Raw genomic sequence first — 26,763 nt, 5'->3', positions numbered from 1 at the left:
TTACATTATTCTACTGCTTTTATGAACTGGGACTCTTTTGGAGATACATTCTTAAAGGAGGCTAGAGTCTGCATTTACTAGAATGGAAGCATTTGTGCAAGAATATCAGTAACAATGGAAATTCAGTCACAAAGGGGAAAAAAAACACTCCTGCCAATAGCTGATGTTTGTGCAATCAAAGCAAGCTGTGGTAAGTGGACTTGGTAACAGTAGGTTTAGAATTGGCTATAAAAGAATATGATTATAATTACTGTTATATCCAGTGCTTATAATTAAATTATTTTGTTGTGCCAGTTAGTCACTTTAACAACTAAGTCCAAAAGCGTTTTTCCACAAAGTATATTATAGTGAAAACAATTTTACATATCTTCAAACTGAAGTACTTTTTAATCTTTAATTCTTGATATTGTTAATTCACTTTTGAAAAATGTTTTGTATTTTGGTGTGTACTTATAATTTAGAACTATTTCAGCAGATTTGTTAAAATTATTTGCTCATTATTTCTTATATGATTTAAGTTTCTGTGAAGAAAGTAGTAATGTTTTATTATATAGTAAGTTTATTATTGTATAAAGCAATTTTATTAGTATTGCACAGTAACGTGTCATTTTTGTCTTTTGAGTTGTTTCACAAAACAATATAGATAGATAGATAGATAGATAGATAGATAGATAGATAGATAGATAGATAGATAGATAGATAGATAGATAGATAGATAGATAATTATAGTACACAACCACCAATTGCCACCCAACAAAATACATTATTATGAAAGTAAATTAAAATGAAAATAGAAAAAAAGTATAATTAAAAAGCTAGTACACTTAAATGAATTTATGATCACACCTCATTTTCAGGCTTGAATTATTTGTTCTTTTTGGACAGATACTCCTATAAATATTTAGAGTTCATTTAATGTAAAAACATTTAATGTAAACAACCCAATTCTTCCAAGGAAGCGCTTGGATCTCAGGGGGCTTGGTGGACTGCAGTAGTATCCCTCAGTTGTAGTTACTTGAGAGCCTAGATCTTTACATTCTCCAGGGTATCTGCTGTGGCTCAGGCAGGGGGCTTGCTGGTCTTTATTCCTATTCTGAATTTGTATATGGTGATAGGATGTTTTTCTGCATTAATCTCTATTTTGCATCAGTCACTATCCTCTCTATCCACCTGGCTTAAGTACAAGAAGCATCTTAGCAGAAATGCTGCCATTCATACGGTGCAATACGGTGTATTTTCAGACAAATGCAGCCAACAGACAAAAAAACCCTGTTCCAGTAAAGCCAATAACTGACAATTTTTAAATTTTTTGTTTTGTTTTTGTCAAATGTGTTGTTCCCATCATAGCTTCTAAACCTCCCAAGTGTTCTCCATGAAACACAACTCCCTGTGGATTTCTTTTTAGAGCATTTCCCTGTGGTGCACAATGGTCCACAACCTGCAAAGATGATGTAGCATTTATAAATTAACTATTCTATCACAGCTCCTACAGTTCCTGCTAGGCAACCAGCCTTCTTCCTGCATGCTCTTCCATTCTGGAGGGAAATTCTTCAGGACTGGGGGGGGGGGGGGGTTCTGCATGAGTGTTGTGCAGTATGATTTGTTGTAATGAACAACTTGTTTGCCTTCACTTCTAATTAATAGATTTGATAGTATATATTTAAAGCATTCTGGAACTTTGGTGTTCCAGTAGTTGTTAAATCATTTTAATAGAAGCAACATAATCTTTTTTAACTGATTAAATTACTTATCCAGCACTTATTTTTCCACAGAAAGGTTTTACTAATGTATATAGAATCATTTAACAGACATTGATCTGTTGTGTATAATTTACCTCCAAATGCCATCCTTGTTTGAAGCTTTAGGGCATTTGAAATCTCTTGATTTTTGTTTTTGCACAGGGCAATTGCAGAGGGTTTCTGAAATCTCTGCTCCTCCAAATTTCTGTTTTCTTTGAGATGCACTATGCAGAAAGGAAAGCCTACAGAAGCAGTTGTATATAATCCCAAACATTCAGAATCATTACAGCTGGACAGATGCAAAAACTAATTGGCTTGTTGTGCCAGTGGGAAGGCCATTGTTTGTCTTATTTCCAATCACTATTATTAAGAGTCATATATACTTTCCCAATCAAATGCCTTTATTGTGGTTTGCTTTTAGTCTAGATAGAAGAAAGAGTGTACCTCTCTCCCTCTCTCTCTTGCTTTGTCTTTCTCTCTGAGTGTGAATATGTGTGTATCATCTGTATGTCATTAAAGGCAAAAAATGTTCATGTAGTAAGATTTTTTATGTAAGACCATAATACACAAAGTACATTGGAGTGCCTGCTGAACAGTGGAAAATGCAGCCAAGAAGACAGCTAACTTCAGGTAAGATGGAAGAATAAAGATTAATAAGATTCAGGGTGAAATGCTATAATAAGACAAAAAAGCTGCACTAAAAATGTATGTGTGAAGCTCTTGTTCTGGGAGAAACCACTGTCGTCTGTCTTCTGAAATCTTAGTCCAATGAATCTATTACAAAAAGGTCTATCCTTATGAAGGGTATTTTGAGATCAGCCTAACTGTTAGTAAGTAGCCTATTTGTTCCAGGTGAGACCAGTTGATTTTCACCAGTATTTGTTAAGGAGTGGATAACCTTTCAACAGTGGTGATATGTAGGTTTACACTGAATACCTTCAGAGCCTGACACCTTCTTGAGACCAAGTTCAGCACCTCTTTTCATAACAGAACCCTAAAACAGAAATATTTTCTTATGGTAGACACTAATTGAATCTATACAAATAACTTTTCAAATGTTTTGAACTTCCTGTTTTTTCTAAATACAAACATGCTTTAACCTCGCATTTCATATGTTCTTAAGTTGCTTTTGAATCATTCCCTTCATTTTACCCAGCTGCTTTTTTGCCAACACTTAGACTGGGTTTAATGCCCATAGCTCATGTCGCTTGTTCCAAAGATCCAAAATCATGCTGAGCAGAGGGCTGAGAGGCAGCTGTGAGCCCCGGAGCACAGCTCACAGTGTTCACACACACACACACACACTCACACACTCTCTCCACATGAGATACTGATCTCTTACTCACCACTCAAACAGATCCATTGAGCATTTAAGTGGCCTTGTTGCTTTTGAGGCACAAAAGCAACCTATGTTCTGGGGAGAGGAAACACAAACCTCTTTTAAAAAGGAGCGGCTGGTGAAGGTGGTGGAGGCTAGAAGAAAGATGCATGCAGGTGCTGACCTCCAGTGTGGCGCACATCTGTCTGATTCTGCCTGCAGTTGTGTCCCTGGTGGTCAGTACCATCGGCTTGGACCTGCCATAGTCAGAGGCCTGAGCAGCACAGATCAAGTCTGCTTGCTGGCTGCAATTCAAATCGCAAGACATTTCACTCAGCTGAGGCCATGCGAGGCAGCCTGTACTTCCTGTCAGATAGGCCCCAGCTATCTGCAGCCTAATTCCACTAAGTGGTCACTTGGTGCATTTTGGAGCACAAACAGTAAACACCCTGGCGGCATCTGCATGGGCACAGTGCCCATCACAGCTGCTCAAACAGGAAAGAATGACTTTAGATAAAGGAGAGGGAGATAAGGATAAAATGCAAGTAACTGCTACAGATTGGCAATGAGCTGGCAAGATTCTGAGACCCGGACAGACCAAGAGAAAGGGAGAGAGGGTGATGCCGAGGGCAAAAGACAACTAAGCCTTTTTTTTTTTTTTTTTTGTCAAGCCATCATTCATTTAAAGCATGGGGTTAGGACTTTCCATTTTTAATACATCTTGCATGGTGACATTTTTGGAAGCATTGAGTAGTGCTCCAGATTGCAATGCTTTATTTGTTTGTAAATCCAAAATAGATTATTTTCAAGTTAATTCTGAGTGAATGATTTACAAAAGGGCTACATTTGCATTAAAACAGAATACGACATGTAAATATTCAAAAGAATGCATGGTGTAATGATCTCTGAACCCCTGAAAAGGAGGGGTCTTGGGGAAGGGGGAAAGAGGGAAAGAGGGTGTGCAAGTGGCGACTATAGGGGTGTGTTAGAGTTAATCTGATATGACAGAAGTCAGCAAAGGTCAAGTGGGGTCACAGGCTGTATCCAGGCATTGCCCTTGGTGTTTGGACCCACTATCTAATTAGATGATTCCACTGACCTTCAATACTAATTTATTAATCCATTTAAACTTTTACATTTTGCATTATCACAATTTATAGGTACTAAGGCAATCTGCAGAATGTCCAGAGTTGAACTTGCTAACAGGGCTTTCCTTTCATTCAACTTCTTAAATTTTAACCTATTGATTTTTTCAGGCATAGTTTTACTTAAACTACAGACACAGCACACCAAAGTTGCGTAAATAAGTGCCACATATTTTGCAGTTTACAATATTCACCACAGTATCTTAATGTGGTGAGGTTCTGAGATCGTAAAGCCTCGTGTGATTTGTTTAAATGGTGTGGCGGAGATGGGAAGGCCAGCATCTGGCACCTGTAGGAAGCTTACTAATGCCCCCTGCAGTCTTCTGTTGGAAATGTAAGGTCATAATTTTAAAATAAACAAAAACACCAGGAATAGTACTAGGAATTAGGAAGTAATAGTGATCTCTGCAAACATCTGGAATAAGACTGACATTTTGTATTATTAGAAAGTGTTATTGGAAATGTTATCATATGTATTAGCGTGTCCTTCTTTTGAAGCTAATATACGTTTATTTAAAATTTTATTTATTTATTTTTACTTTAATTTTTAAATAACATTTAAATGTTTATATTCAAACAGTGACATTTTATATTCAAATAATCTGACACTGCTGAAAACGAAAATAACACAGGAGTTATGAGATGCATTATTATATGTCGTCCGCTAGATAGTAGTGTCGCCCTGAAAAATACAGATGCGGTTAAAAAGCTTTAAACGACAAGTTATCCATGTGTTATTTGTGTTCATCTTGCTTTAAACCTGTCTGTTATTTATAGAGCATAACACTACACACTGTGGCGTTTTCAGTTTGACTTAATTTAGTTGTCCTGTCCCCTCACGTCTCACAGGGCACGTTTATATTTGCAGTTCGGTTCCTTTGGCCAAAACAGAAAATTATACAAAGTTTTGGTATATGGGGTGGTAGTTTTACCAGTTGAAAATTCAGCTGGCAAAATGCATTAAGAATGCACTGAATGTTGAGGCATTTTACCTCCGCATTGCTACACGTTTACAATCTGCTCATTGTCACTACCTCCACTCTGTGCTCTCACGCGGTGTTTAGGGTCGTATTTGTGCTAACACCTGCTGTGTTTGGTCCGTTACGAACAAACCTTTAAATTAGCTGAAAAACATCCGTATAGTTACATAGTTCATTAACTACACAAATTACGTTTGTTTTTATATCCTGTTGTTTCAGTACTAGTCGACCTATTTGTGTGATGCCTGCCTAAATTTGAACCAAGTCACCGATACTCCACCCACATATTCGTATTTGGCAATATGTAAAGGTGAGAACATGCACTTTTGTTATATGCAAATATGTAGAGAAGTTAGGTAAAATGAGGCGTCGAGCTATTTGCATATGTCATCATAGGAGACTGAGTTAAAGGAGCTGCGAAGGTAAAGACTGCGCGTAGCAAAACACATTCATTTCCCAAGGTATTTTCGTGTCACCGGGAGTAGCCTTTACATACTTTAACTAGAAGATTTCGTATCACTTAAGAATCACTGTTTTAACTGACCATTGTGACCCCCTGCTTCAGAAAACTGAATGTACTTTTTTTGTAGTAAATTTCTTTGTTTACAGGAACATGATTACTGTATAGCTTCTATAAAATTACACCCTCCCTTTTTCTTTGAATGTCTATGCTACTTTCACTTTATATCTGGTTGCATTCTGTGTTACACAACATATTTATAATAAGACAAACTGAACACTGACACAATTTAATGCTGCTGATTAAATTACATGACTTCTACATAAAGTGGATTCTCTGACCTGAAACGAGTTGCATTTTCACAGGGAACTACTGATCTACTGATCTAATGAGTCTACTGATCTGAGTAGTGAGTGTATCAGCCTTGTACAGTCTGCCACTTTAACCACCCCAGGCAGGCTCAAACTATGGAAAGATACAGACTTAAAACAAAGGAAGGGATGCATAAATAGACTCACTTTTTAGAAAAACAAAGCAATCAGTGTATTATTAAAGATGTTGATGTATTGTCAAAGTTTGTTTTAAAAAAAAAACAGATTCCTGGTGCCTTTACTGTTTTGGTGAGGTCAGTAGCTGTAGACTGTGGGATGTCTCTGGTTGGGCTGTTGTGAGAGCTCTCCAAAGTCTTCCAGGCAAACACCTGCACAGGGCACTAGTATGAAGCATGACCTTATCACAGCAGTGTGAAATCTGTGTGGGAAATGTGATTTAAACAGAACTACCTTGCACCAAAAAGAAGGTACAATGGAGGTTTTTGTACAGGGGACAGACAGACAGTCAATTTGAGAACGGCTATGTAGGGGTTATATATAATTCATAGATCTTAACAGTAATTAATTAGTTGGTTAGCTAAGACACAGATTTAAATATAAATATGGTATATAAATAAATAGCATAGTACACTTTAAACAATCCCTATTCTGAGAAAGTTTCAGACACAGACATTTACATGCATGCATATACCAAACCCCCAATGGAGGATCTAGCATACGGTGGATGTAAAGTTTCCTATAAGCTCACATTATGCCTTTACAAAAGACTCACAGGGGTGTGGAAGCAATTAACCTGAGAGTTGTAACCCAGTCTGGCACCAACAGATCCACACGGAGAACGAGAGCATTGTGCACAGCCTTCTCCACATTCTGCCATAGAAACTCGGACTCTTAACAAACAGCTACTGTCTCTTCTCATGCATCTCCTCGCTCTGTCTCCTAGCAGTCCAGTTTTAGCTTTTTGACATGTGGTCTTTGCTTGTGTCACAAGATGCTCTGAGGTTTTCTGATAAATTGATGAATTTGCAAGCAATGTTTCATACATTAACAAAAGAAGGCAAAAGATGTAGGCAAGTGATTGATGTTGGTTGTGTTGGTTTGATATAAATCTTCAGTTGGGACTATTTTATTCTCTTCTATGATGCTGTCTCCTTATGCATAAAACATTTTATGAACTCTCTATATCATATATGCCCATATTTTTCGATTATAGAGTATTTGAGAACTGGATGATGCATTGGGTAATTATCCCCCAACCATGGTTTTGTGAAAAATAAGAAATGTGCTGTAAAAACAAAACTGTTTCATCTAATTCTGCTTGCCTGTAGTTCTTGATGTTCCAGGTTAATCAAGCCTGCTATTGTAGGATCACCCATTTCCTTTTGTCCATGCTGGACTGTTGAATATTTAATTGCTGCGGAGATTGGTGTCTCAGGTTACCATTGACCCAGTGAAATGACTGACTTCAGTGTCATTTGGTGTCAAAGAGATACAGAGAGAGAGTTGCAGAGAGACAGAGAAAGACACACAGAGAGAGTTATAGAGAGAGAGAGTTGCAAAGAGACAGAGACAGTGAGAGAGTTACAGAGGAACAGAGAGTCAAGGCAAGAAGGAGGCATAGGAGCTGAGAGGGAGGGAGGGAGGCAGAGGGACTCTACTCCTCCCACAGGTATCCAGGTATGCTGTTCCCTCCCTCCTACTTTGTATATATAAATATATATGCACTGTTAGCTCACGAGTGGAGCATCGTGTTCTTCTCCTCTACTACTGCCTTCAGCACCAAAGGTTTGCTTGATGTTATTTTATTGGACTGCTTGATTTTTTTTCTATTGTATCATCTCCTAACATTCGTTTAAGTTGATAGATATTGTGTAGATGTTCTGACATGACAAAACAGAAGCTCAAAATCTTACAGGACCTTAGTTTATTTGAAGTGAGACCAAGTGAATGTGGGTTTACTAATTATCTAGTTAATTGTGCTTTCATATTTTGAGTAACTATATCTGGGTTAAACAACAAGAAAAGCATTGTTTCCTTGACAACTTATCTGGCATCAGAGGAGGGTACCTAAGCTGATTGTTTGATATGCCAACACAGCACAATACCTGCCCCACTGGCACCTTATCTCTTTAATGAACCTTTGTTAAAGAAAAAAATTATTTGTTGTATGATCAAATGAGCTCAGATAATTTTCTTGAGTTCAATTTTTTTAAACTAGAAATGATTTCTACACGTTTGTGGAAGTTGCATTTCTATACTGATATCACACCATTTAAATTTTATTTATTTTTTTGTCAAATGAATGAAAAGTTGCCTAAATTCAGGTCAGTGGTAACATTTAGTTGGAGTGATAAAACAACCACAGCAGGCAGACTAAAAGTAAGACTTGAGATGGATTAGAGAGGTGTGAAATTACTGGTGTGTTTACTCCTCTTACGCAGAACATAGCTGGGAAGAGTTTCTCTCCTGATAGCAGGTACATTCAACTGCAAAAGCCAGTACATGAAAAGTTTGTTGATTCATAGAACTTTTCAGTCTTATTACTGGTTGTGGGTTTTTATCAAAGTCTTTGTCTTGAAGGGAGATGTGTGATGTTTTTATAAGATAAGGAGTATAAATCATTCTTATTTAAAGATTTTCAATGTTACTGTTATTCCTGAGGTTTGAAAGAGAAATGCATTTCTAATCATATATCACTGTCCAGGTTTTTTACATTTACAAATTCTATCATTGCATCACTGTTTTGATATTTTGATACTTATCTAAAATGAAAACATTTATACACTTTTACTGCATGAAAATAGCATTATTTTTGAAACTATATGTTTACTTCTAACCTCAGAGTATGAAACAGTTGGTCAGAGATAAAGGAATATATTCTTGAAGCAGTGGTTTTGGTCAATAACCTTAGAAAAAAAGTAAGTTGTTATGTCTGCCATTCAATGTCATGAACAACATTTTCCATCATTCTATGTCCACAGACATCATGGCGTCCAGTGCCTCTATGCGGAGTTATTCATTTGGGAGGCAAACCTCTTTCTCCAACCTGTCTTTGAGAGATAGTGGGCGTGGCCGGTCCAAAGTTGCCGTCTCATTTGTTGCAGCCAAGCCCCTCTCTCGGTCTGTCTCAATGAGTATGACTGACCTGAATAGCCTGAGTGGCCTATCACTCAATGGCCTGGGCAACAGCACCAATGAGAAGGAAGCAATGCAAAGCCTCAACAACCGACTGGCTACGTACCTGGAGAAAGTGCGCTCTCTGGAGAAGTCCAATGCTGATCTGGAGCTCCGCATTAAACAGCTAATGTTGGAACGAGTGCCCAAAGGGCATGACATAGAATCCATGCTGGCCCATGCACACACTCTGGAGCAAGAGGTATTATCAGAGGATATTATTTTTAACCAGTTCGGTTGGTTTTAGCCAGTTCTACTAATGAGTTAAAACTGACTCACTTTCATGACTCACATTAAAACTTCTGTAATGGATGTTGCAGTTGCCCATAAAAGAGAGTCCAGCCCTCTCTTCAGTCCCATGCCCCCCATCCAAACTTCTCCAAAGCCTCTCCCTCCAAAGATATTCACCCGTAGCACTTAGGCAGGAAGGACTGCCAACTTGTAGAATTTAATTTCCTAATTAGTTAATACTGCAAACTGTGCTAAGACATGAAAGAAGAATCTGTGGTTTGAACAGATGTTTGAACACAAATGAATGCTTTACTTGGTTAAAGCAGAATCGTGTACAGCACTTTTGGCGGAAACCTCGCAGCATTTCTAAAATACACCTACTTCTAGATATCCTGTGTATATAGCAGTCTCTTAATTGAGTTGTGTGATCAAAAATTGATCATATTACTCAATTATATTTTTGAAGGTATCTGGGGTTATCTTGCCTTAAAGACTTTAATTCAGCCAGTATGAATTTTCAGGAAGTTCAACAGCACACCATTAATGATTATCCAGTATTCAGTAGACTAATCAAGAACAAATGGTTATTCTTTAACATATAAAGAATGCAATAGCTAAAAAGAACAGGCAACATTGCTAGAACACTAATCAAAGTGAGATTTTAAAAGATATGACATCACACTGTGGTATGATAGCTATCCTTGTGCGCAATGCAATGATATATTTTGTTTGACAATGCCATTCAGGTCAGGAAGAAAACTCTAGAGAATGCCCGCATCATGTTAGAGATTGATAATGCCAAGCTGGCTGCAGATGACTTCAGAATCAAGTGAGTAAATGGAAATGTCCCTGGACTCAAACCAGACTGGACCATTTCCTTAAACCCTGCTCTAGTATTTGCAAAGTTCAGTCCCAACCCCAATCTAGAACACTGGTCCAGCTAAGCATGTTGTTCAGGAAACGCTGAACAGTGAACTCAGATTTATTAGGTCAGGATGGGAAATAAATGTTTCATGTGGTATATGGTAGGTCTGTTATTACAGGCGTGAGCATGGAGCAGGCTTAGCCATGCTGTGTGTTTCAAATCATATACATCTAGTAACAGAGGAGAAACCTGGGAACCTTGTGCATGTTTCAGATGGGAAGCAGAAAGTGCTATGTGTCAGTCCGTTGAAAGGGACTGTGTGGCTCTGAAAAAGGCCAAGACAGACCATGACCAGATCATTTCCACACTGCGTGGAGACCTGGACAGCCTGAAGGAGGAACTCTACTTCCTCAAGAAGAACCACGAGGAGGTAAGTACTAGTGGATGGAATGGCTGGTGTATGTAACTAAAGAGAAGTTAGTGTATTCTAAGGCCCAGGCATCTTCTTCTAGGAAGCCACGCAAACACATTATATATGTTGCAACGGCTAAACAGTTGTAGTTTTACTGATTGAGTAGCAGAATAGTGCTAATAAATGTTACACTTTATCTTCTCATCATATACTGTGTTTATTTTTGTGATGTTACTTGGTAGCCACTAACTTTCATCTAGTGTTGGCCATGTTTGCATTCGTCAAAATAAATGATTAGGAGCAAAATAACCATTTAATCCACAAGTTTTAGACACTTGAATCAGAGCGTTGGTCAGTCATGTATTTGAGTGATATAACATGTCTCTATAAGTGGCCTTCCTTGACTGTGACAGACAGGGTCTTTGAAATCCAATTAATGTAGTCCTTTTTGTCCTCAGAAACTTGATATCTTTCATACGTTTCTCCTTCCAGATGCAACCTGATTACAGAGTTGATTTGCTGAGTACTGTGCTCTTTAGAAAACATCTTAACTTTGCCAAATATATTGTAAGACACAAAACAAAAGAGCTTAGATCGTGCTTGAGCGTGCTTATATGCTTTGAGTATATAGTGCATATAACTCATGTTAAATGTTCAGACGTTTCTATTTTACCAAGTTATGCAAAAGCATTAAGACCAGCATGCTAACGCTCTTGCACATACACAACTTCATTTTGGAGGCAAGGAACAGGTTCCATGTTAGTAGCATACAAAGTTGTGTGTAGATGAGCAAGCGCATATATGGTTGCTAGAGACAGCAGCAGGTAATGCAAGACTGCCGTCAAATATTCATGGAGGACAAGTTAATAATGAAGGGGTTTCAATCTACCCTACACCACCATGTGGTATCAGGTTCTTAAGATTGTTTCATATACAGTTGTGTTCATATACACAGACCACACCCTGCTGACTAAACACTAAATTTACCCACACTTAACATACTCAAATACTATTAAAAGCAAAGGAAAAGCACCCACCACACATTCATTTGCTTCTTTCTTCATTTCATTTTTCTCTCACTCCCCCTCTCTGTAGGAGATGGATAGCCTGCGTGCGCGCATAGGCCAGGAGGGGGTCAGTGTGGAGGTGGATGCAGCCCGCGGCCCTGAACTGGGCTCTGTGCTGTCTGAACTGCGCTCACAGTATGAGGGCATCGTCCAGAAAAACAAAGAGGAAGCTGAGAACTGGTACCGCAAGAAGGTCTCTGTCCTCAGGAAAGCAGGGTCACCATACGGTCGTCCATAAAGAACTAAATAAATTAAATATTTATGCCTACAGTACCCACCAAACTGACCTGATCCATTCCCACAGACAATTGTGGGCAATGTGTTACAATGTGTCCGTTGTGAGTTTTATGTCGGTATCATGTTTACATCAGTGATATGTTTCACAGTTGTAATTGTTTTCTCATCATCATTAGTTCACTATTAGAATTTCATTCAGTTGCATCATGTTTTCACTTGAGTATTTCTACATCCGCTTTTAAAAATGTAACTGATATGACACAGTGGAACTGTACACTGATATGCATCTATAACAGTTCTTGGCTACATATTAGAATTGCACTATATATTTATATCTTTTTTTTTTTCCTACAGTAACATAGCAGTTTATTTTATTAAGCGATAACATGGTCTGGTAGTTTCACGTGTGTATAGCGGTGCAGCTATTTGGCTAATGCTACTGTATTGGTGTTGCAGCTGGATGGGGTGCAGACGGAGGTGCGTGAGAGCAACGAAGCCCTGCGTGGTGCTCGGAGCGAGCTCACCGAGAGACAGCGCTTCCTTCAAACCCTGGAGGTGGAGCTCGAGAGCCTCCACAAACAGGTCAGAACCATTGCCAAGGGGCAGTGTGGGGGGTGATGGGACCTTGAAACACTGCTCCTGTTTCCAGAGTGAACTTTTAGAGCATCACACAATGCTTACAGTGTTGCAGCCAAGTGGGGGAATTTAAAACGCTGGCCTTTATGTGGTGGTACTGAACGAGTCCCCTGTGTCTTCTACTGTGTCCTAGTTTCAGTGGTCTACAGTGGGAGGAACACACACAGACACACTCATAAACATACAAAATCGGCCAGTGATTCAGAGAAGTTCAGTTACAAACTGGAGAAAGTGCTGTTGCCATGGCTCATGTTTGTACTCACAGAGTGAGTAATCTCTTAGTATCACCCCTTCTATCAGCCACCGACTTTCTTACCAGAGCTTGAGTTTCATGGCTTGGAATCCAGATTTGCCTCTCTTAGCTGCACTGGCTCAAGCTCCTCAATTCCAATCTTCTAGTTACTGTAAACAGATCACTCTAGTGTAAATAAGAGAAGTCATCTGGTCACATACGGGTTTGTTTCGTAGCTGCTGCAGCACTGGTCAAGTCTGAGCACCTGGGTTTCTCCTACAGTGATTATTGTGCTAACACTGTCTCTGACACAGATACTGAGTTCACTGCTCTGGGAACATGACAGAAAACACACACAAACATACACACACTCCTTTTCTCTCAGGTACGGTTTCTATCTATGCTGGATATATGAATTCCATCCTTGCTGTATCCCAGTAGTGAGTGTTTTTGTAAAGATGCTGAAACACAATATTAAAGGCACAAAGAGTCTCTGTCTGCTGGTAGCTATGGTTCGGATGCTTCTTGTCACTCTGCATAGGATTAACTTATCAGCAGTCCAGGTTTCATGTGGGGAAAATGAGAACATTTTACTGACAGATGGAACTTCATTATTCCTTTGGTTATCATTCAAGCACACACCCAGCCTACCTGACTGGGTGTTTGTGTTATACCTCAAGTCCTGCTTGATCTTTATTTATAGTGCGTTGTGGTGTTTACAGAATGTGTTTAGACATTACTATTAATGTAAGGTTTGCTATGCTTTTGAAGTTCACACACCCCCAATTTGTTCCGAGAATAAGTGTAATTATCTTGTCAAATCTTGTCAAAAAACATTCCCTCGCTTGTCTTCATATCAGCATTATCTATCTTTACATGTAATTATTCACATAAAGGAACATATAAGGCTACATGCCTTGTTCGAGTCTCTTTGAAACAAATCTCTTTCCCGTGGTGTTATTTCCCTTAAGCATTTATCATGCACTAGCAAAAATCAGTCCTCTAGCAAAGGAAAGGTACACACAAATACTCTTATAATAAAATCCTATTCCTGGAAATGAAAGCCACACAGATACATTTCATTAAAGTGCATTACAGTACAATATCACTTTTTGAGTTCTCAGCCTGCATCACTCTAAATATGTAGTAGCACCATCAATGCTTGGTTACACTTAGAGGCACTGACGACTCCCTCCCTCCCACAGGTCGCTGCCCTGGAGGGTAACCTGGGCGAGACAGGTCATAAGTATGCCCAGGAGATGGAGCGTTTGCAGGCTACACTCAACCAGCTGGAGGAGGACCTATCCCAGCTGCGGCTGGACATGCAGCGCAACAAGACCGAGTACGAACAGCTCCTACGCATAAAACAGAACCTGGAGATGGAGATAGCCACATACAGGCGCCTGCTGGAAGGAGAGGACACGTGAGTGCCGGGCCACGTAATTTCCGTTCCTGCTCTATAGCTACTTGGGGAGCTGTTTCTTTCTTTTCTAAATTTCTACATATAGAATCTGTATATAATCTCTGAGTTCATTTGTATTTTAAATGTCCAATAGGCCCACATTATCCCTTAGCCCCTTAAATGAGATGCTTCATATTCATGTTTTTGTTTTTTGTTTTTTGCGTTGTTTTTATAGTGATTTGGTGTTTCTTTTTCTCCTGCAGTATTAAGGAAGTTCCTCCACCCCCCAAGAGTAAGTATTTCTGCTGAGACATGCACGTTTCCCAAGAAATTTGCAATGGTCAACATGAACTGTCACACCTGCCCTGTGTACACTAATCAAACCACGTCAGGCTTTAAACCCTGCAGTTCCATTTTGCGTGCCCTTTATCCTCCTTAGCATTTCACTTTGATAAGAGCTGTGAGATTAATGAATGGCCAGTCTCTTACACTTGAGTCCCACCCAGCTTTCTCTCTCTTCTCCCAAAATACACTCTGGTTCACATTGACATGTGACTCATACTGGTGACCTCATCTTAAAGGACCTTCAGAAGCAGCTTAATATATGACTGAACATTCTGAATTTTGAATAGCTCAGGCTAATAATCATTTTATTCATAATCATTCATAACTAGTAAAACTGTGGTCTACTGCATGAATCAGGATGCAAGACCTGCTCTGTGCTTCAGGAAACTGGACTCACATCTCTGCTCCAAACACAGCCCATGCTTAGGCACTAATGACAGATTAAAAGCTGTAAATAGAGCAACCTCTCAAAACAGAGCAGCAGCTCCCTGGCAACGCAAAACGTATACACGTGTGTGTGTGTGTGTGTGTGTGTGTGTGTGTGTGTGTGTGTGTGTGAGAAGAAACTTATGGATCAAACCCGTCTCTCCCCAGATCTCACTTTTTTTTTGCTTGTTCTCTCTTTTGCTCTCTTGATCATTCCCTCTCTCTGCAGAAGAACCTGACGTTCGCACTAGGAAGATTGTGAAGGTGGTCACCCAGACCATGATCAACGGGAAAGTCGTGGATGAATCCAGTGAGGTTGAACAGATTGAGGAGAGTAAGAAGTAAAATCTGAGAATTTTGGCCCAAAATAAAGTCCCTATTGTTAACTAGGGGCCACATTAGCCGTTGGAGCCTGGAGACCCCTGAATAACTCAGATTACTTTTTCTCACTACAAAATCCTTTCAAACAGCTCATCTTTCCTGAGCTTTTTTCAAGCCACATAATGCAGCCCATTACTAGACAGAGTCATCCATTTTAGAGTCAACACTGGACAAGGAATTAAGTCCTATCTTTGTTTCTTGTTTTTATCAAAAGGGAATATGTTTTTTTTTCCCCTTTCTTGCAGTGTTTCCCTGTAGGTCTGGGAAGTTCTGAGGCTTGTTGAAACTAGTCATCTGTTTTAATTAATGATTGATAGTGTAGGTTCTCCCAGTTGTTAAATGACAAAAATCAAAATGTATTTTATAAATGTGGGTACATATCTGACCATTGTGATATTGTTTTTTTTTTCACTTCCTTCCCCCCTTGACCAGAATGGACTAGCAGTAGACATTAAGATGTACACAACCTCCTGAATTACAATAAAACGTTTATTGGGGATTAAACTGCTTTATTAAAATTATTGCAGATATTTAATTGTGTTTTAGTTTTATTTCAGTATACCTCTATACACATTTGCTGACAGTTCTCTAAAAAGTCTTATTTCTAAAATTAACACCTTCCCAACCAAAATGTCCCAAAAATGTTTGAAAAGCAAGCTTTCAAAAGTTAAGCAGTGCATCCTTGACTATCTTCAACACATAAAAGATGCAATTTAATGATGTGCATGCCATATTTCAGTTGAAATAGTTTCAAGAAGTAGGGAGAACATTTACTCTCACAGAAAGCAAGATAAGTCAGACCAATCCCTTGCACCTAAACAAGTTGCATATAAACATTTAAGTATGTGGTGTTTTTAACTGAGGAGTATATGGTCAGCTGTGTGGTGTTTGTAGGTGGTGAGTATCCAAGCATTGGTATGTTTTTGTTGGTGGTTTGTTGGGTTGTGTTTCATAAGTATTCCAGGAGACTGCCAGCTGTGTTAACTTGCCCAACACAGTCCCAATCAAAAAACAAAGCACACAGCTAATGAGATTACAAATGAATTACCAATTGATGAACAGATGTTAACCTCTTTATTCCTTTTAACAGGTTCATGAGAAGACTTACCTGCAGCTAGATGTACTTACCACCTCTCATAAGTGATTATACACACAGATTTGGATCGTGAGCTTGAGAGCTTAAATGAGATCTTGAGCAAATGCAAAGATCTTCTGCAGATCACAGGTTGAATACAGTCATGACTCACCATAATATTTTATCCTCCTTCATACGTAACTCTTTCATGACAATCTCTTAAAGTACTGAATACTTTGATCATAAACCATATGTATAGTCTACACATACTGCATAGAATATAGAACTGTCTGAGAATGTCAGCCTGCTGGATAGATGAGTTACTATTACACTACTAGTTAAAAAAAGCAAGTGATAGTGATAAGAAGTAGAGATCAGTTTATCAGTAGTTGCATGAAGACTCATCACACTGCTCTCCTCTTAATGGGTTACAACAAAGGTTTTTTATTAAACATAACATCACAGCATTTATATTAAAAAGCTATTTAATTTATAGAAAAGCAAAATACCCCAGTCATTCAAGATTTTCCCACTCAGCTAATGGAGTTCAAAAGGACTGTTTTAGCGAACCTGGCTCGCATTTCAGTGACTTTTCAGAAGCATGCATGCATGATGATGATGATCAGGCCCTGAAGCTGCTTCAGTGACCCAACCTACAATCAACTGGTATACTTAGCCTAAGCTAACATGAAGTCTTTGAGAATGGAAAATGGCTGGGAGTGCTCCTGTTTTTCCATCTGGAGAATTAACACATTACCAGTGCTGTGAGCGCTGGTGGGAGGGGTGAACATGCTAAGGAAGGGGGTGAACACCAGAATGCCCAGTAGGTCCCGGCCTTAATGTGCCTTTCTATAAGCCCAGCCATGTGCTTAGTTAGAGTGGGTTTATACAGCTACTGCAGGTTCCCTGATGTTAGAACAAGTTCAATCCATTGAAGAATGGTATTGCAACCGATTGAAACAGTAACAGAAGGGTCAAAACAATTACAGAATATCCGATTACAGTATAGAAAAAGTGTTTTGGCTCATCTTGGGTGTGCCAACCCTGCACCTTGATGGGCTTTTAAAATACAAGCTACTGGTAGCTTTCGTGTCTCCTCTTTCTATTAAAACCACCTACTGCAACTTCACTGCAAGGTTTATTGCCTTTTTTAGTAAACGGGTTTAGACAAGCATGTTTTGAAGCAGCAGCTTCTTCTTAATGACCCCTCTAAAAAACAACTGTTGCTTTAAAAAAATGTATTTTTCTGAGAAAGTTTTTCAGTATTAAAGTAGACTGTAATATTAGTCAGGTACAGAAGTACTTAAGAAGCACAGAGCATCTGTCAGTCAGCACCAAGGGCCATTTCTTTACAGAACAATCACCACAGATGTGTGTTGGCTTATGCATTTGCTGTGTGCTTTTTTTTGGGGGGGGGGGGGGGGGTCTGTTATGTGCTCAGACATGTGCTTATTTCAGTCATGCAACAACCTGCTGTTCCAGACGTTGCAATGGCAATCTGCACAGTCATTAATGGCCAGTGTGGGCCAAGCAAGGAGCGTCTCCTCTTGTGGTTCTCTGGGAGAGGCATCCTTTTCACTGCTGTAGCTCTTCTGTCTCTGCTACAGCCTGGTGTCTGGGTGTGTGCAGCCAAGGTGGGTTCAAGGTTGGGACTATAATTAGCAAGACTGGGATGTGGAAAAAAAAGCTGAAAAAGTCTGACAGATGAGGTTTAAACTGACAGGTGAGGTCGTGTCTCGCTCCCTGTCTGAACAACCTTACGAAGGCATCTGTAGGCCAGTTCCTGAAAACAGCAGTGGAACTAATCAACATTAACAAATGATACACAGACTTCTTAGATTTTTAATTTGCTTGAATTTTATTGACAAGGCAAGAAAAGGCTCGAACGAGCTTAGCAGCTTATTTAAAGAACATAATGAACCACCACGAACAAATATGTGAAAGACGACAACACTAAAGCAGCCCACAGCTCGTGTCAGAATGTGGACTGGCTGAATTATGAATGAGAAACAAGGGCACAGCAAGATAAATGGCAGGAAAACATCTTCCAGCAAAGTGGGACCTTCAATATTATTGATTAACTGTTCAAATGACCAGCAGACTGCAGTGTGGAAGAAACTAAACAAATGCTAGACCAATAAAACAGTAAACGGATAGGCATATACGGCTCCTTTCCCATTACGCCCTCTTGCGGTCAGTGCCAACACACACACAGATTGAGGGGGCTCTTAAGCCTGTTAAACCAGTTATTGCCGGAACAATGATGTTTTCTCTGTCACAGCTACACACTGTAGTACTGGGTTCTTGCAAAATGGCAGTCCCCCCAGGGCCAGCACAGACCTGTAATGGATGCGTCATGGTTAAAATAAATAAAAAAAAAAATTTATATATATACATATATATATATATATATATACACACACACACAAATAGAATTTTTTTTAATTTGAAAGAAAAAAAACAAACACAAACAGCAACAATAAAAAAGGGTCTCGCCTGTAATGTGGATGTACTACAATTCTATACTATTGCTACTTGTATATTTGTTACTTTGTCACACCTAATCCAAACATGAGCAGAGAATTTTGGGTAAGTAAAATACCAGTGTCTTGTGATTCCCAAACCATGCTAAAAACAAGTACTGAGTTTTAGCAGAAGATTGCGATATAATTTTACCCAAAGACACTTTACCCTAAAACTCTGACAATATGACAGAGGTTGAGAAGGCTGTCAAGGTGGATTTACAGAGGAAAGTCAGACTGCACGGACAGCATGTGTGTGTGGCCTTTGGATATTTGAGGCCCTAGTGGGGGTCATTCTTTTTATATACATATCTGAGGGGTTTTAAAAACAAAAATAACCACCCACACACAGCAATTGAACATGCATGCATTTCTCTTTTTTAAACTTACAGCTGTACTCATACACTCGAGTATGGCAGTGGCTGTTTGGAAATAAATATAAAATAAATAAATAAATTTGATATGCCACCAACACTGAATTGTAAAGGATTACAAATGGAATGCATCTTCTAAAAATGATCTTTGGCCTGTTGTGCCTGTATTTACTTTGCATCATGTGCTAAATTCCAGAACACATGATGGCTAAACAGTGGAACTTCTGTGCTCACTCACAGTAGCTACACAAACAAATAAACCCCACAAAAAAAGTAAAATAATTGTATATGAGAAGTGAATGTTCCATTTTGCTTATTACAAAACAGTGAACAAACTAGATTAAAATAGAGTCACAAAATGGCTGTCTTACTGTTTGTCAAATAGATACAAATGTTAATGGAAGGATAATCTGAGACACTGATGGAAAATTACCCATGCACCAATACACGCCTTTAGCTTACACCTCATGCACACACACATTCATTCAACACCCCTTTCTTACACAGCCAAAGCAAATATTAAATCTTTACCTTGTTGGTAAAGGTATATTTCACGGTTTTCCAACTTTTTCACCACTCAAAAAATGGCTTCTCACAGGAATAAGAAGGAACAAGGGAAATTTTATTACATGATAATCCTGCTTGTTATCAGGATGGCACCACCTGCTGGTCTTAAAAGGTACAAATAACCTATTTGCACCACCAGCTTTGTGTAGGCACAACTAGTAATCACCCAGGTACATTCCTCTCCTGTGAATAGTAAGCATTACTCATTTACTACAAAAGGTACTCGACCTCTTTGACCACTTCTTGGAAGAGGACAGTACTCAAACTGAGAAGGATCTCCGAGACTGCTGCTGGGCTTATGGCAACCATGTACAGAACTGATTTAGGCATGTGATAAATGTTTGAATGCTGTCCTGCATCTCTTACTCCTCCATGGCACAACCACAGGGGGACTCAAAACTAGTTTTGGACAATCAACTACTGGTTCAACATCCTTAGTCAAAGAGTCTCTGTAACAGCAGAGTCCCATCATCCAGAGTAGGGTCGCCATCCTGTACTCATTGGTCACTACCTATCAACAGCCCCATACCACCTGGACTGACCTCCCTAGTGTCTGAATCTGGACATGCCCTGGGTAGCCTGTTTTCCACCAATATCAGGTCATCCTCAGCATTATCTGAATCGGAACCTGCATTGGGAGTTGAATTAGGCCGAGTTACAGGGGAATGAAGTCTTCTCAAAGGAAGCAGAATGATTCAGACAGGGTCTAATGTCCACTCTGTTCACTCTCTTTGTAGGCACCCCTCCACAGCACTGTGTAAGTGTTGCATAATATCTCCACGACCCAGTAAAAGATTGACTTCCAGGCAGCCTGTATTTTGTTATGGCCTGGTGGTCTGTTTCTCAAATAGACCAGTGCATCAACTTCAATCTTAGGGCAACAAGTTGTGTCTTTCTGCGAAATTACTCAGAACTGAACGCTGCTGAATGAGTTCTCTTTTGCTCGGGAATCAGCATCACTCAGCTGCTTCTGGTGTATATCTAACCAGTAAAAGGTTTTAGATCAGCTGGATGTTCCTGCCCCAGCATGGCATTCACTGGCAGATGGGGTTCAACCCCAACAGTAAATATGGGGAATCACCTGTGGTGGAGTGTGGCATCACAAGCATATACTAATGCAGCCAAATGCTCAGGCCACCGGTGTTTCATTCTGTTGAAGTGTTTGCACTGAGCATTGCCAGTGGGATGGTGAGGGCTGTTCTGGGTTTTCTTTGTACCATACAGCTTGCAAAACTCAGATAAGACTTCACTTTCAAAAGTTATGGCCCTGGTCTGAGTGGAGGCATTCAGGAACTCTTCAATAGCTACTTCAAAAGCTATTCCCTCAGTAGTACTTCAGATGTGGTACCTGCCTTTTGGTCACAAGTTCCAAATACTTGAGTGAATTTAGTAAAAAGTCTGTGACTAGTAAGACATTCTCACGACCATCACTGCCAGGTTCAAGCAGAGGGAAGTCAACAGCTATCTTTGAGAAGCCTTGAATAAGTCACCTGTAATTACAGTGACCTAGAAATGACCTCAAATCCTTTACAGTAGATGGTTCTGGCCACTGCTTGACTGCCAAGACTTTCTTGGGACCTGTTCCCATCCCTCTGGCTGATATCTGGTGGCCCAAGAACTTTGCCTCTGGTTGAAGGAAATGACATTTCTCTAATTATACTTTGAGGCCAGTCTCCTTAAGATGCTTAAGCACAGCTTCAAGTCTCAAGTGTTCACTGAATGCCCAAGAATACACTAAAATATCATCAAGGTATACAAGCATAATTTGAAAGACCAAGTCATTCATTTTGGCTTGCAAAAGGTTTTGAAGATTTTCTGGTCCATTACAGACCCCAAAAAAGGCATCTGGATGAATTCATATAGTCCAAAAGGCATTGCAGGGGAAGCTATGGAAGTCTACACAGCCTTATATTGCCATGGGTTTTCTGCAAACCCACTATAGGTGATGCATAAGCACTGCTGGGTGGAATGTGGCAGTATGGTAGTGTAACAGGTTTGTCAGCAACTAAATGAATCTCATGCTCAACCTTGTCAGTGTAGCCAAGGCCTTCATCTTCATCTGCAAATATATCAAGAGTACTAAGCCAATAATGTTCTTAACTGGGCTTGTTGCTCACCACTACCACCAATGTCCAGTTTGCCTAGAATCGACTGCAAATTGCACCAACTATGCTCTTCACCCACTTCAAGCATCTCCTGTTCAACCTCAGCTGAAATCTGCTTAAATTAAATTTCACTACACACTGTTGGTAAATTTTATATACTATACTTTTGACAGGACGCCCAGTCGAGTACAAGATAAGAGCCACACAACTTCTTATGAGAGTAGCGCATTTCCTGTACAGGTGTTAAACCTATGAGGGTCAACCAGCATGGGAACAATTATGAAGCATCCTGGTAACTGCTGTAAGGGATTCAAACAGCAGTTGGTGGTCACTATAAGCTCTTTTAGAGGCACTCTTTGCTGTGTTATTGACTACAGATTCAGCAAATGTGTGATCAGTACATCTCCATCCTACCCGCACAAAGCTCTTCCGGACTACGGTGCACTTCTGCATTCTCTGGAAAACATTCCTCCAGTCAGAACTAAATTTCCCCCTGAGACAGAATAAAATTCAGCAAGACGAGTTGCCTACATTGACTAATGACACATGGCACAGACTGCACAGTGTCAAGGGGGTCCTTGACCACCAAGAAGCCACAATTGGGTATTTTTAGGCCCATTGCCTCAACCACCAGCTCTAGATACCCAAGGTATGGTATATCGAACCCATTAGTGGCTGTTAAATTAAACCAACCAGTATTGAGCAACATATCCTCATCTTCCCCATATAAATGCTTCCAGAAAAATTGCAAAGTAATATTACCTCACTTGACCCTTATTCAACAAGCAAGGAGTAACAACATTGCAAATCTTGAGCTCAATTACAGGACATGTTCCAATACCACACTGCAATAATTGTTCACCAGGAGGGTTGTGCACTAGCTGAGTCAACGTGGTTCCCCCAGATTGCCTGACTCAAAACTGTGGGGCCTCATTTCCCTGGGAGATAAAGAACACTGGGTATGTATTTCCTACGCATCGCTTCTGTGGGCAATTCTTTAAAATATGCCTCGGAACCTCACATTTGATGCAGACTGGCTGCCAATCCTCCATACATTTTGGCTGTGACTTCGGTCTGCTTGCAGTACTAGTTTTTGGTACTGTAAGGTCCTTCACTGCTTGGATTAATTCACTTGTCATGGCTTTGCTCTACTACCAGTTTAAGGACGTCCTCCAGTGTGATTCATTCTTGCACCTTAAGAGCTGCACACTTGTACTACTACCACCTCTCCACTTTAGTCTTTGCTTTTGCTGAGGAATCCTCTAGGGACCACAGATAAGCCTCTTCCTGTACCTCCATCATAGAGGATTCAGGCTTGTTTCATAGATATCTGCAAAGCACTGTCCTAAGAGAAGAATCTCCACATCCCTCTAAGAACCAGTCATTTAGTACCAGTCCCTCATTAGGGCTTGATCCAAGGCACGTGAAAATTCTCTTATGCCTTCACCCTCCTGCTTTTTACAGCTGTAGAAACAATGCAACAGATGGGGTGCATTGCTTTTGTCTCAAAGCCTCTCTGAGGTAGGAAAACAAGTCACTAGCATAATCAAGGTTAGCATTGCTGCGCCTACATTCCTCTTTCTAGATCCGGCCCCATCGGCATGGATATAACGAAATCATACTGGTTATGGTCAGACGGATTCCTAGCACAGAGTACCCATTCAATACCTTCAATGAAATCTCTCTCAAACTTGCCACTAAATGGGGGAATATTACTTAGCATGGCTATTTTTTCCATATTGCTTCCTTATATTTAGCACGCAACTCCCAAATTTGTTCTTGCAACTCTGATTCTTGTTCACATGACTGTGCATGGGCAAACTTCAGTCTTTAGTCTCTACTACAAGCTTGGTGAAGGATAGGAGTCTCTCAAAGTACACCAGCAGCAGCTGAGATGATGAGTTAACTGGCACAGGCCCTCTGGCCTAAAATTCCTGCTGTTGGCCCATCACGTCACAATGTTGATCTCCGTAGTATCACCACCGTTGCAACTGGACATCAAAACACCATTTGGTCTCCCATTAAGTGCCAACCTGCTCCTCACCACTACCGTAATATGTACTCCACTCTATAGTTGCAGATCATAAAACTTTAGTTCCTCTTAGCTACTTGGAATAGCCTCCTGGTACCAAGATTTGTGGCCTTTGAATATTTGAGGCCCTAGTGGGTAATTCCGTTTATATACATATCTGAGAGTAAAAGAGGAAAGCAGGCACATCAATTGAAAATATATTGTTTTTCCTTTTTTTTTTTTTTTTTTACTTCCAAATGGACTTATACGCTTGTATGCATGCAGTTCACAGAAACTAGGGTACACAATACAGCAGTGGCTGTTTGGAAAAAAAAAAAACAAACAATCACTACGCCAAATCTGTATTGTAAAGGATTACAAATATAATGCATCGTATAAATCTATTATTTGCCCTGTACTTACTTTGTACATGTGCCAGACACGAACTTCTGTGCTCAGAGTAACTACAAAAACAAAACATAAAAAGGAACACGCACTTTTTCCATTGACCGTATACAATTATTTTACATGTCCCTTATTACAGAACCATCAGCAAACTAGATTAAAATGACAAAATGTCTGCCTTACCGTTTGTCAAACAGATAAATGTTAATGAAAGGCTAACCTGCTATACTGATGGAAAATTCCTCATGCACCAATACGCACCTTACTTACCTACTTACTTACACACACACACACACACACGGCTGAAACAAATCTTAAATCTTTACGGTGTTGGTAAAGGCATAATCCAAGGTTTTCTACCTTCGTTTGCCACTCACAAAATGGCAGCTCACGAGAGTAAAATTTTCCTTGTTCTTTCTTAGTACATATGTTAATCCCGCTTGTTATCAGGATGCCACCACCTGCTGGTCTTAAAAAGGTACCACGACATATTTGCACACCCAGTTTTGTTTAGGCACAACTGGTAATCACCATGTGTCATTTGGAAAGGGCCTAGAAATTAATTACTTAACCTGCTGCCTCAACTAGGCTAATGTTGACAAATGTGAAATTAGAACAAAACAGAACCAAATGACATCAGATGCTATTGTCAGGGGGCTTAGGTCTATTGGTACCATTCTACTGAAACTATATAAAAATCACTACTACGCTGCACAAACAGCATAGATATATGCAATATGGAATTACTTTAATACACAAGTACCTAACCTTGAACAGTGAGCTAAGGCAGTACAAGGTGTTTTTTGCAGCATTTTTCATTACCATTAAACCATTTTCTTTTGGTTTATATTTGTTTCTGGCTGATCTTTGTTCACTAATAAACCTACTTCCACTGGTAGACACATTGTTATGCTTTTATCATTATATTCATTAGTGTAATTTTAATAATTAAGATGACTGGAAGTCTTGGCTAATTTAACTTTACTCAGTTTGAGATGGCTAGGGCTCATGCAAACAGCATTTTAGTAGTAACTGTTAGCTAAAGTCAAAGTCAAGTTTATTTATATAGCGTTTTTACAACAACATGTCACAAAGCAGCTTTACAAACGTTTTTGTGTCCAGATCCCTGATGACGCAAACAAGGGGCGACAGTGGCACTCCCTGGGTAGAATTAAGGAAGAAACCTTAGGAACCCATGCTGCACTGTGCAAAGGATAATAGTTATTGAAAAAATAAGTTTGTGTGGGGCAGTTTGATACTACGTTTTGCGGTCTATTGAAATATAATTACAATTTCACAATGTTTTTGCTCAAGGTTTGTGTGTTTGTGAATATGGTATCAAACAAGGACACTGAATGTGATGCACCAAACATTTCAGTGCCAACTTCACCCTTACTGGAGAATTTTATTTTTACACTAAACGTGAGTGAATGACGTCCGGTCCATGAGGTGCTTATATCAAAAAGACTCAGGGCTATAGCTCCATAGCCAAGGCCTGTACATACCACTTCTATGTAGAAAGAATGACAGAGAGACATTGTCAAAACCGACTTCTGTGTTTAAGTTAATAAAGAAATTTGGATTTTGTGACCAATATGTCTGAGTTAAACTGTCATGTGTTTTAGCCATGAAAGATCAGGCGTCCATGGTTTAATCCGTGTATTCCATTTCACAAACTAAGGGAGACCCCTGGTGGTTACATTGTCACATTACGCTTAGTTGCTCCTTCAGTGTCCTTCGCTTGTGCAAACGAATTAACATTTGGGCCACTCCCTTGCAAAACGGTTGTTTCCCCTTTTGATGTACTTTTGTTGTGAAGCATTGTTACAAAGATTACTTTACTCATCTGTTTTACTGAACACCACAATGCATGCCTGTAACAACTCATGATTCACTATAAGGTTTCATCACTGCATTTCTTTCTGCGTATATAACATTTCCATCCAAACCCCAAAATCATACACTGACTTATTTAGGTTTTCCAGCAATAAGATGTGCTTCTCTCAAATTAATAATAATGAATTTACATTCAACCAAACTGTCATCTTTGTTTCTCCAAGAACAGAAATATTTCCACATAAGAACTGGTTAACGGTTACGTCACTGGTGAAAATGATTTGTTTCCAAATTCATTCTTTCACTTATTTTCCTAGATAAATGCAGAGCATGTCTAATATTCCTGCAATTAATATAACAAATGAGTTCTGTAGATTTGTAACATTTCTCTTAAAAATAAAACAATTATTCAGAACCTGTTTTTTTCCTTCTGAAAAAGAAGATCCACCATCATTTTCAGTTGAAATAATTTAAATACTGTTAGTT

At 39.5% G+C, this 26,763-nt stretch overlaps 1 protein-coding gene and 1 long non-coding RNA gene across 5 annotated transcripts; one reads left to right on the top strand and one right to left on the bottom strand.

Moving 5' to 3' along the window:
* Positions 1-5,278: 5,278 nt before the first annotated feature.
* On the top strand, positions 5,279-15,767 carry si:ch211-243g18.2 (uncharacterized protein LOC559906 homolog). Of its 4 annotated transcripts, none has more exons than XM_027007752.2 (9): positions 5,279-5,492; positions 8,956-9,350; positions 10,126-10,208; positions 10,518-10,674; positions 11,752-11,916; positions 12,417-12,542; positions 14,034-14,251; positions 14,494-14,522; positions 15,231-15,767. In XM_027007752.2, the coding sequence occupies exons 2-9, from the start codon at positions 8,961-8,963 to the stop codon at positions 15,344-15,346; spliced, it is 1,284 nt and encodes a 427-aa protein (XP_026863553.2). In that variant the 5' UTR covers positions 5,279-5,492; positions 8,956-8,960; the 3' UTR covers positions 15,347-15,767. The 4 variants fall into 4 exon arrangements, with proteins under 4 accessions (XP_026863553.2, XP_026863536.2, XP_026863561.2 ...); XM_027007735.2 differs by lacking the exon at positions 5,279-5,492 and adding an exon at positions 7,557-7,651; XM_027007760.2 differs by lacking the exon at positions 5,279-5,492 and adding an exon at positions 7,619-7,643.
* Positions 15,768-18,318: 2,551 nt separating this feature from the next.
* On the bottom strand, positions 18,319-24,821 carry LOC118242852. The gene is made up of 3 exons (XR_004777084.1): positions 24,712-24,821; positions 24,460-24,500; positions 18,319-18,797 (listed from the first exon to the last, which is right to left on the bottom strand). It is a non-coding gene; the product is annotated as an uncharacterized LOC118242852 (long non-coding RNA).
* Positions 24,822-26,763: the final 1,942 nt, after the last annotated feature.

This window comes from Electrophorus electricus, chromosome 17 (assembly GCF_013358815.1).
Source record: "Electrophorus electricus isolate fEleEle1 chromosome 17, fEleEle1.pri, whole genome shotgun sequence".
Taxonomy (NCBI): Eukaryota; Metazoa; Chordata; class Actinopteri; order Gymnotiformes; family Gymnotidae; genus Electrophorus; species Electrophorus electricus.
The sequence above is the reverse complement of the archived record's forward strand: the minus strand, read 5'-3'. Positions and strand labels throughout refer to the sequence as shown.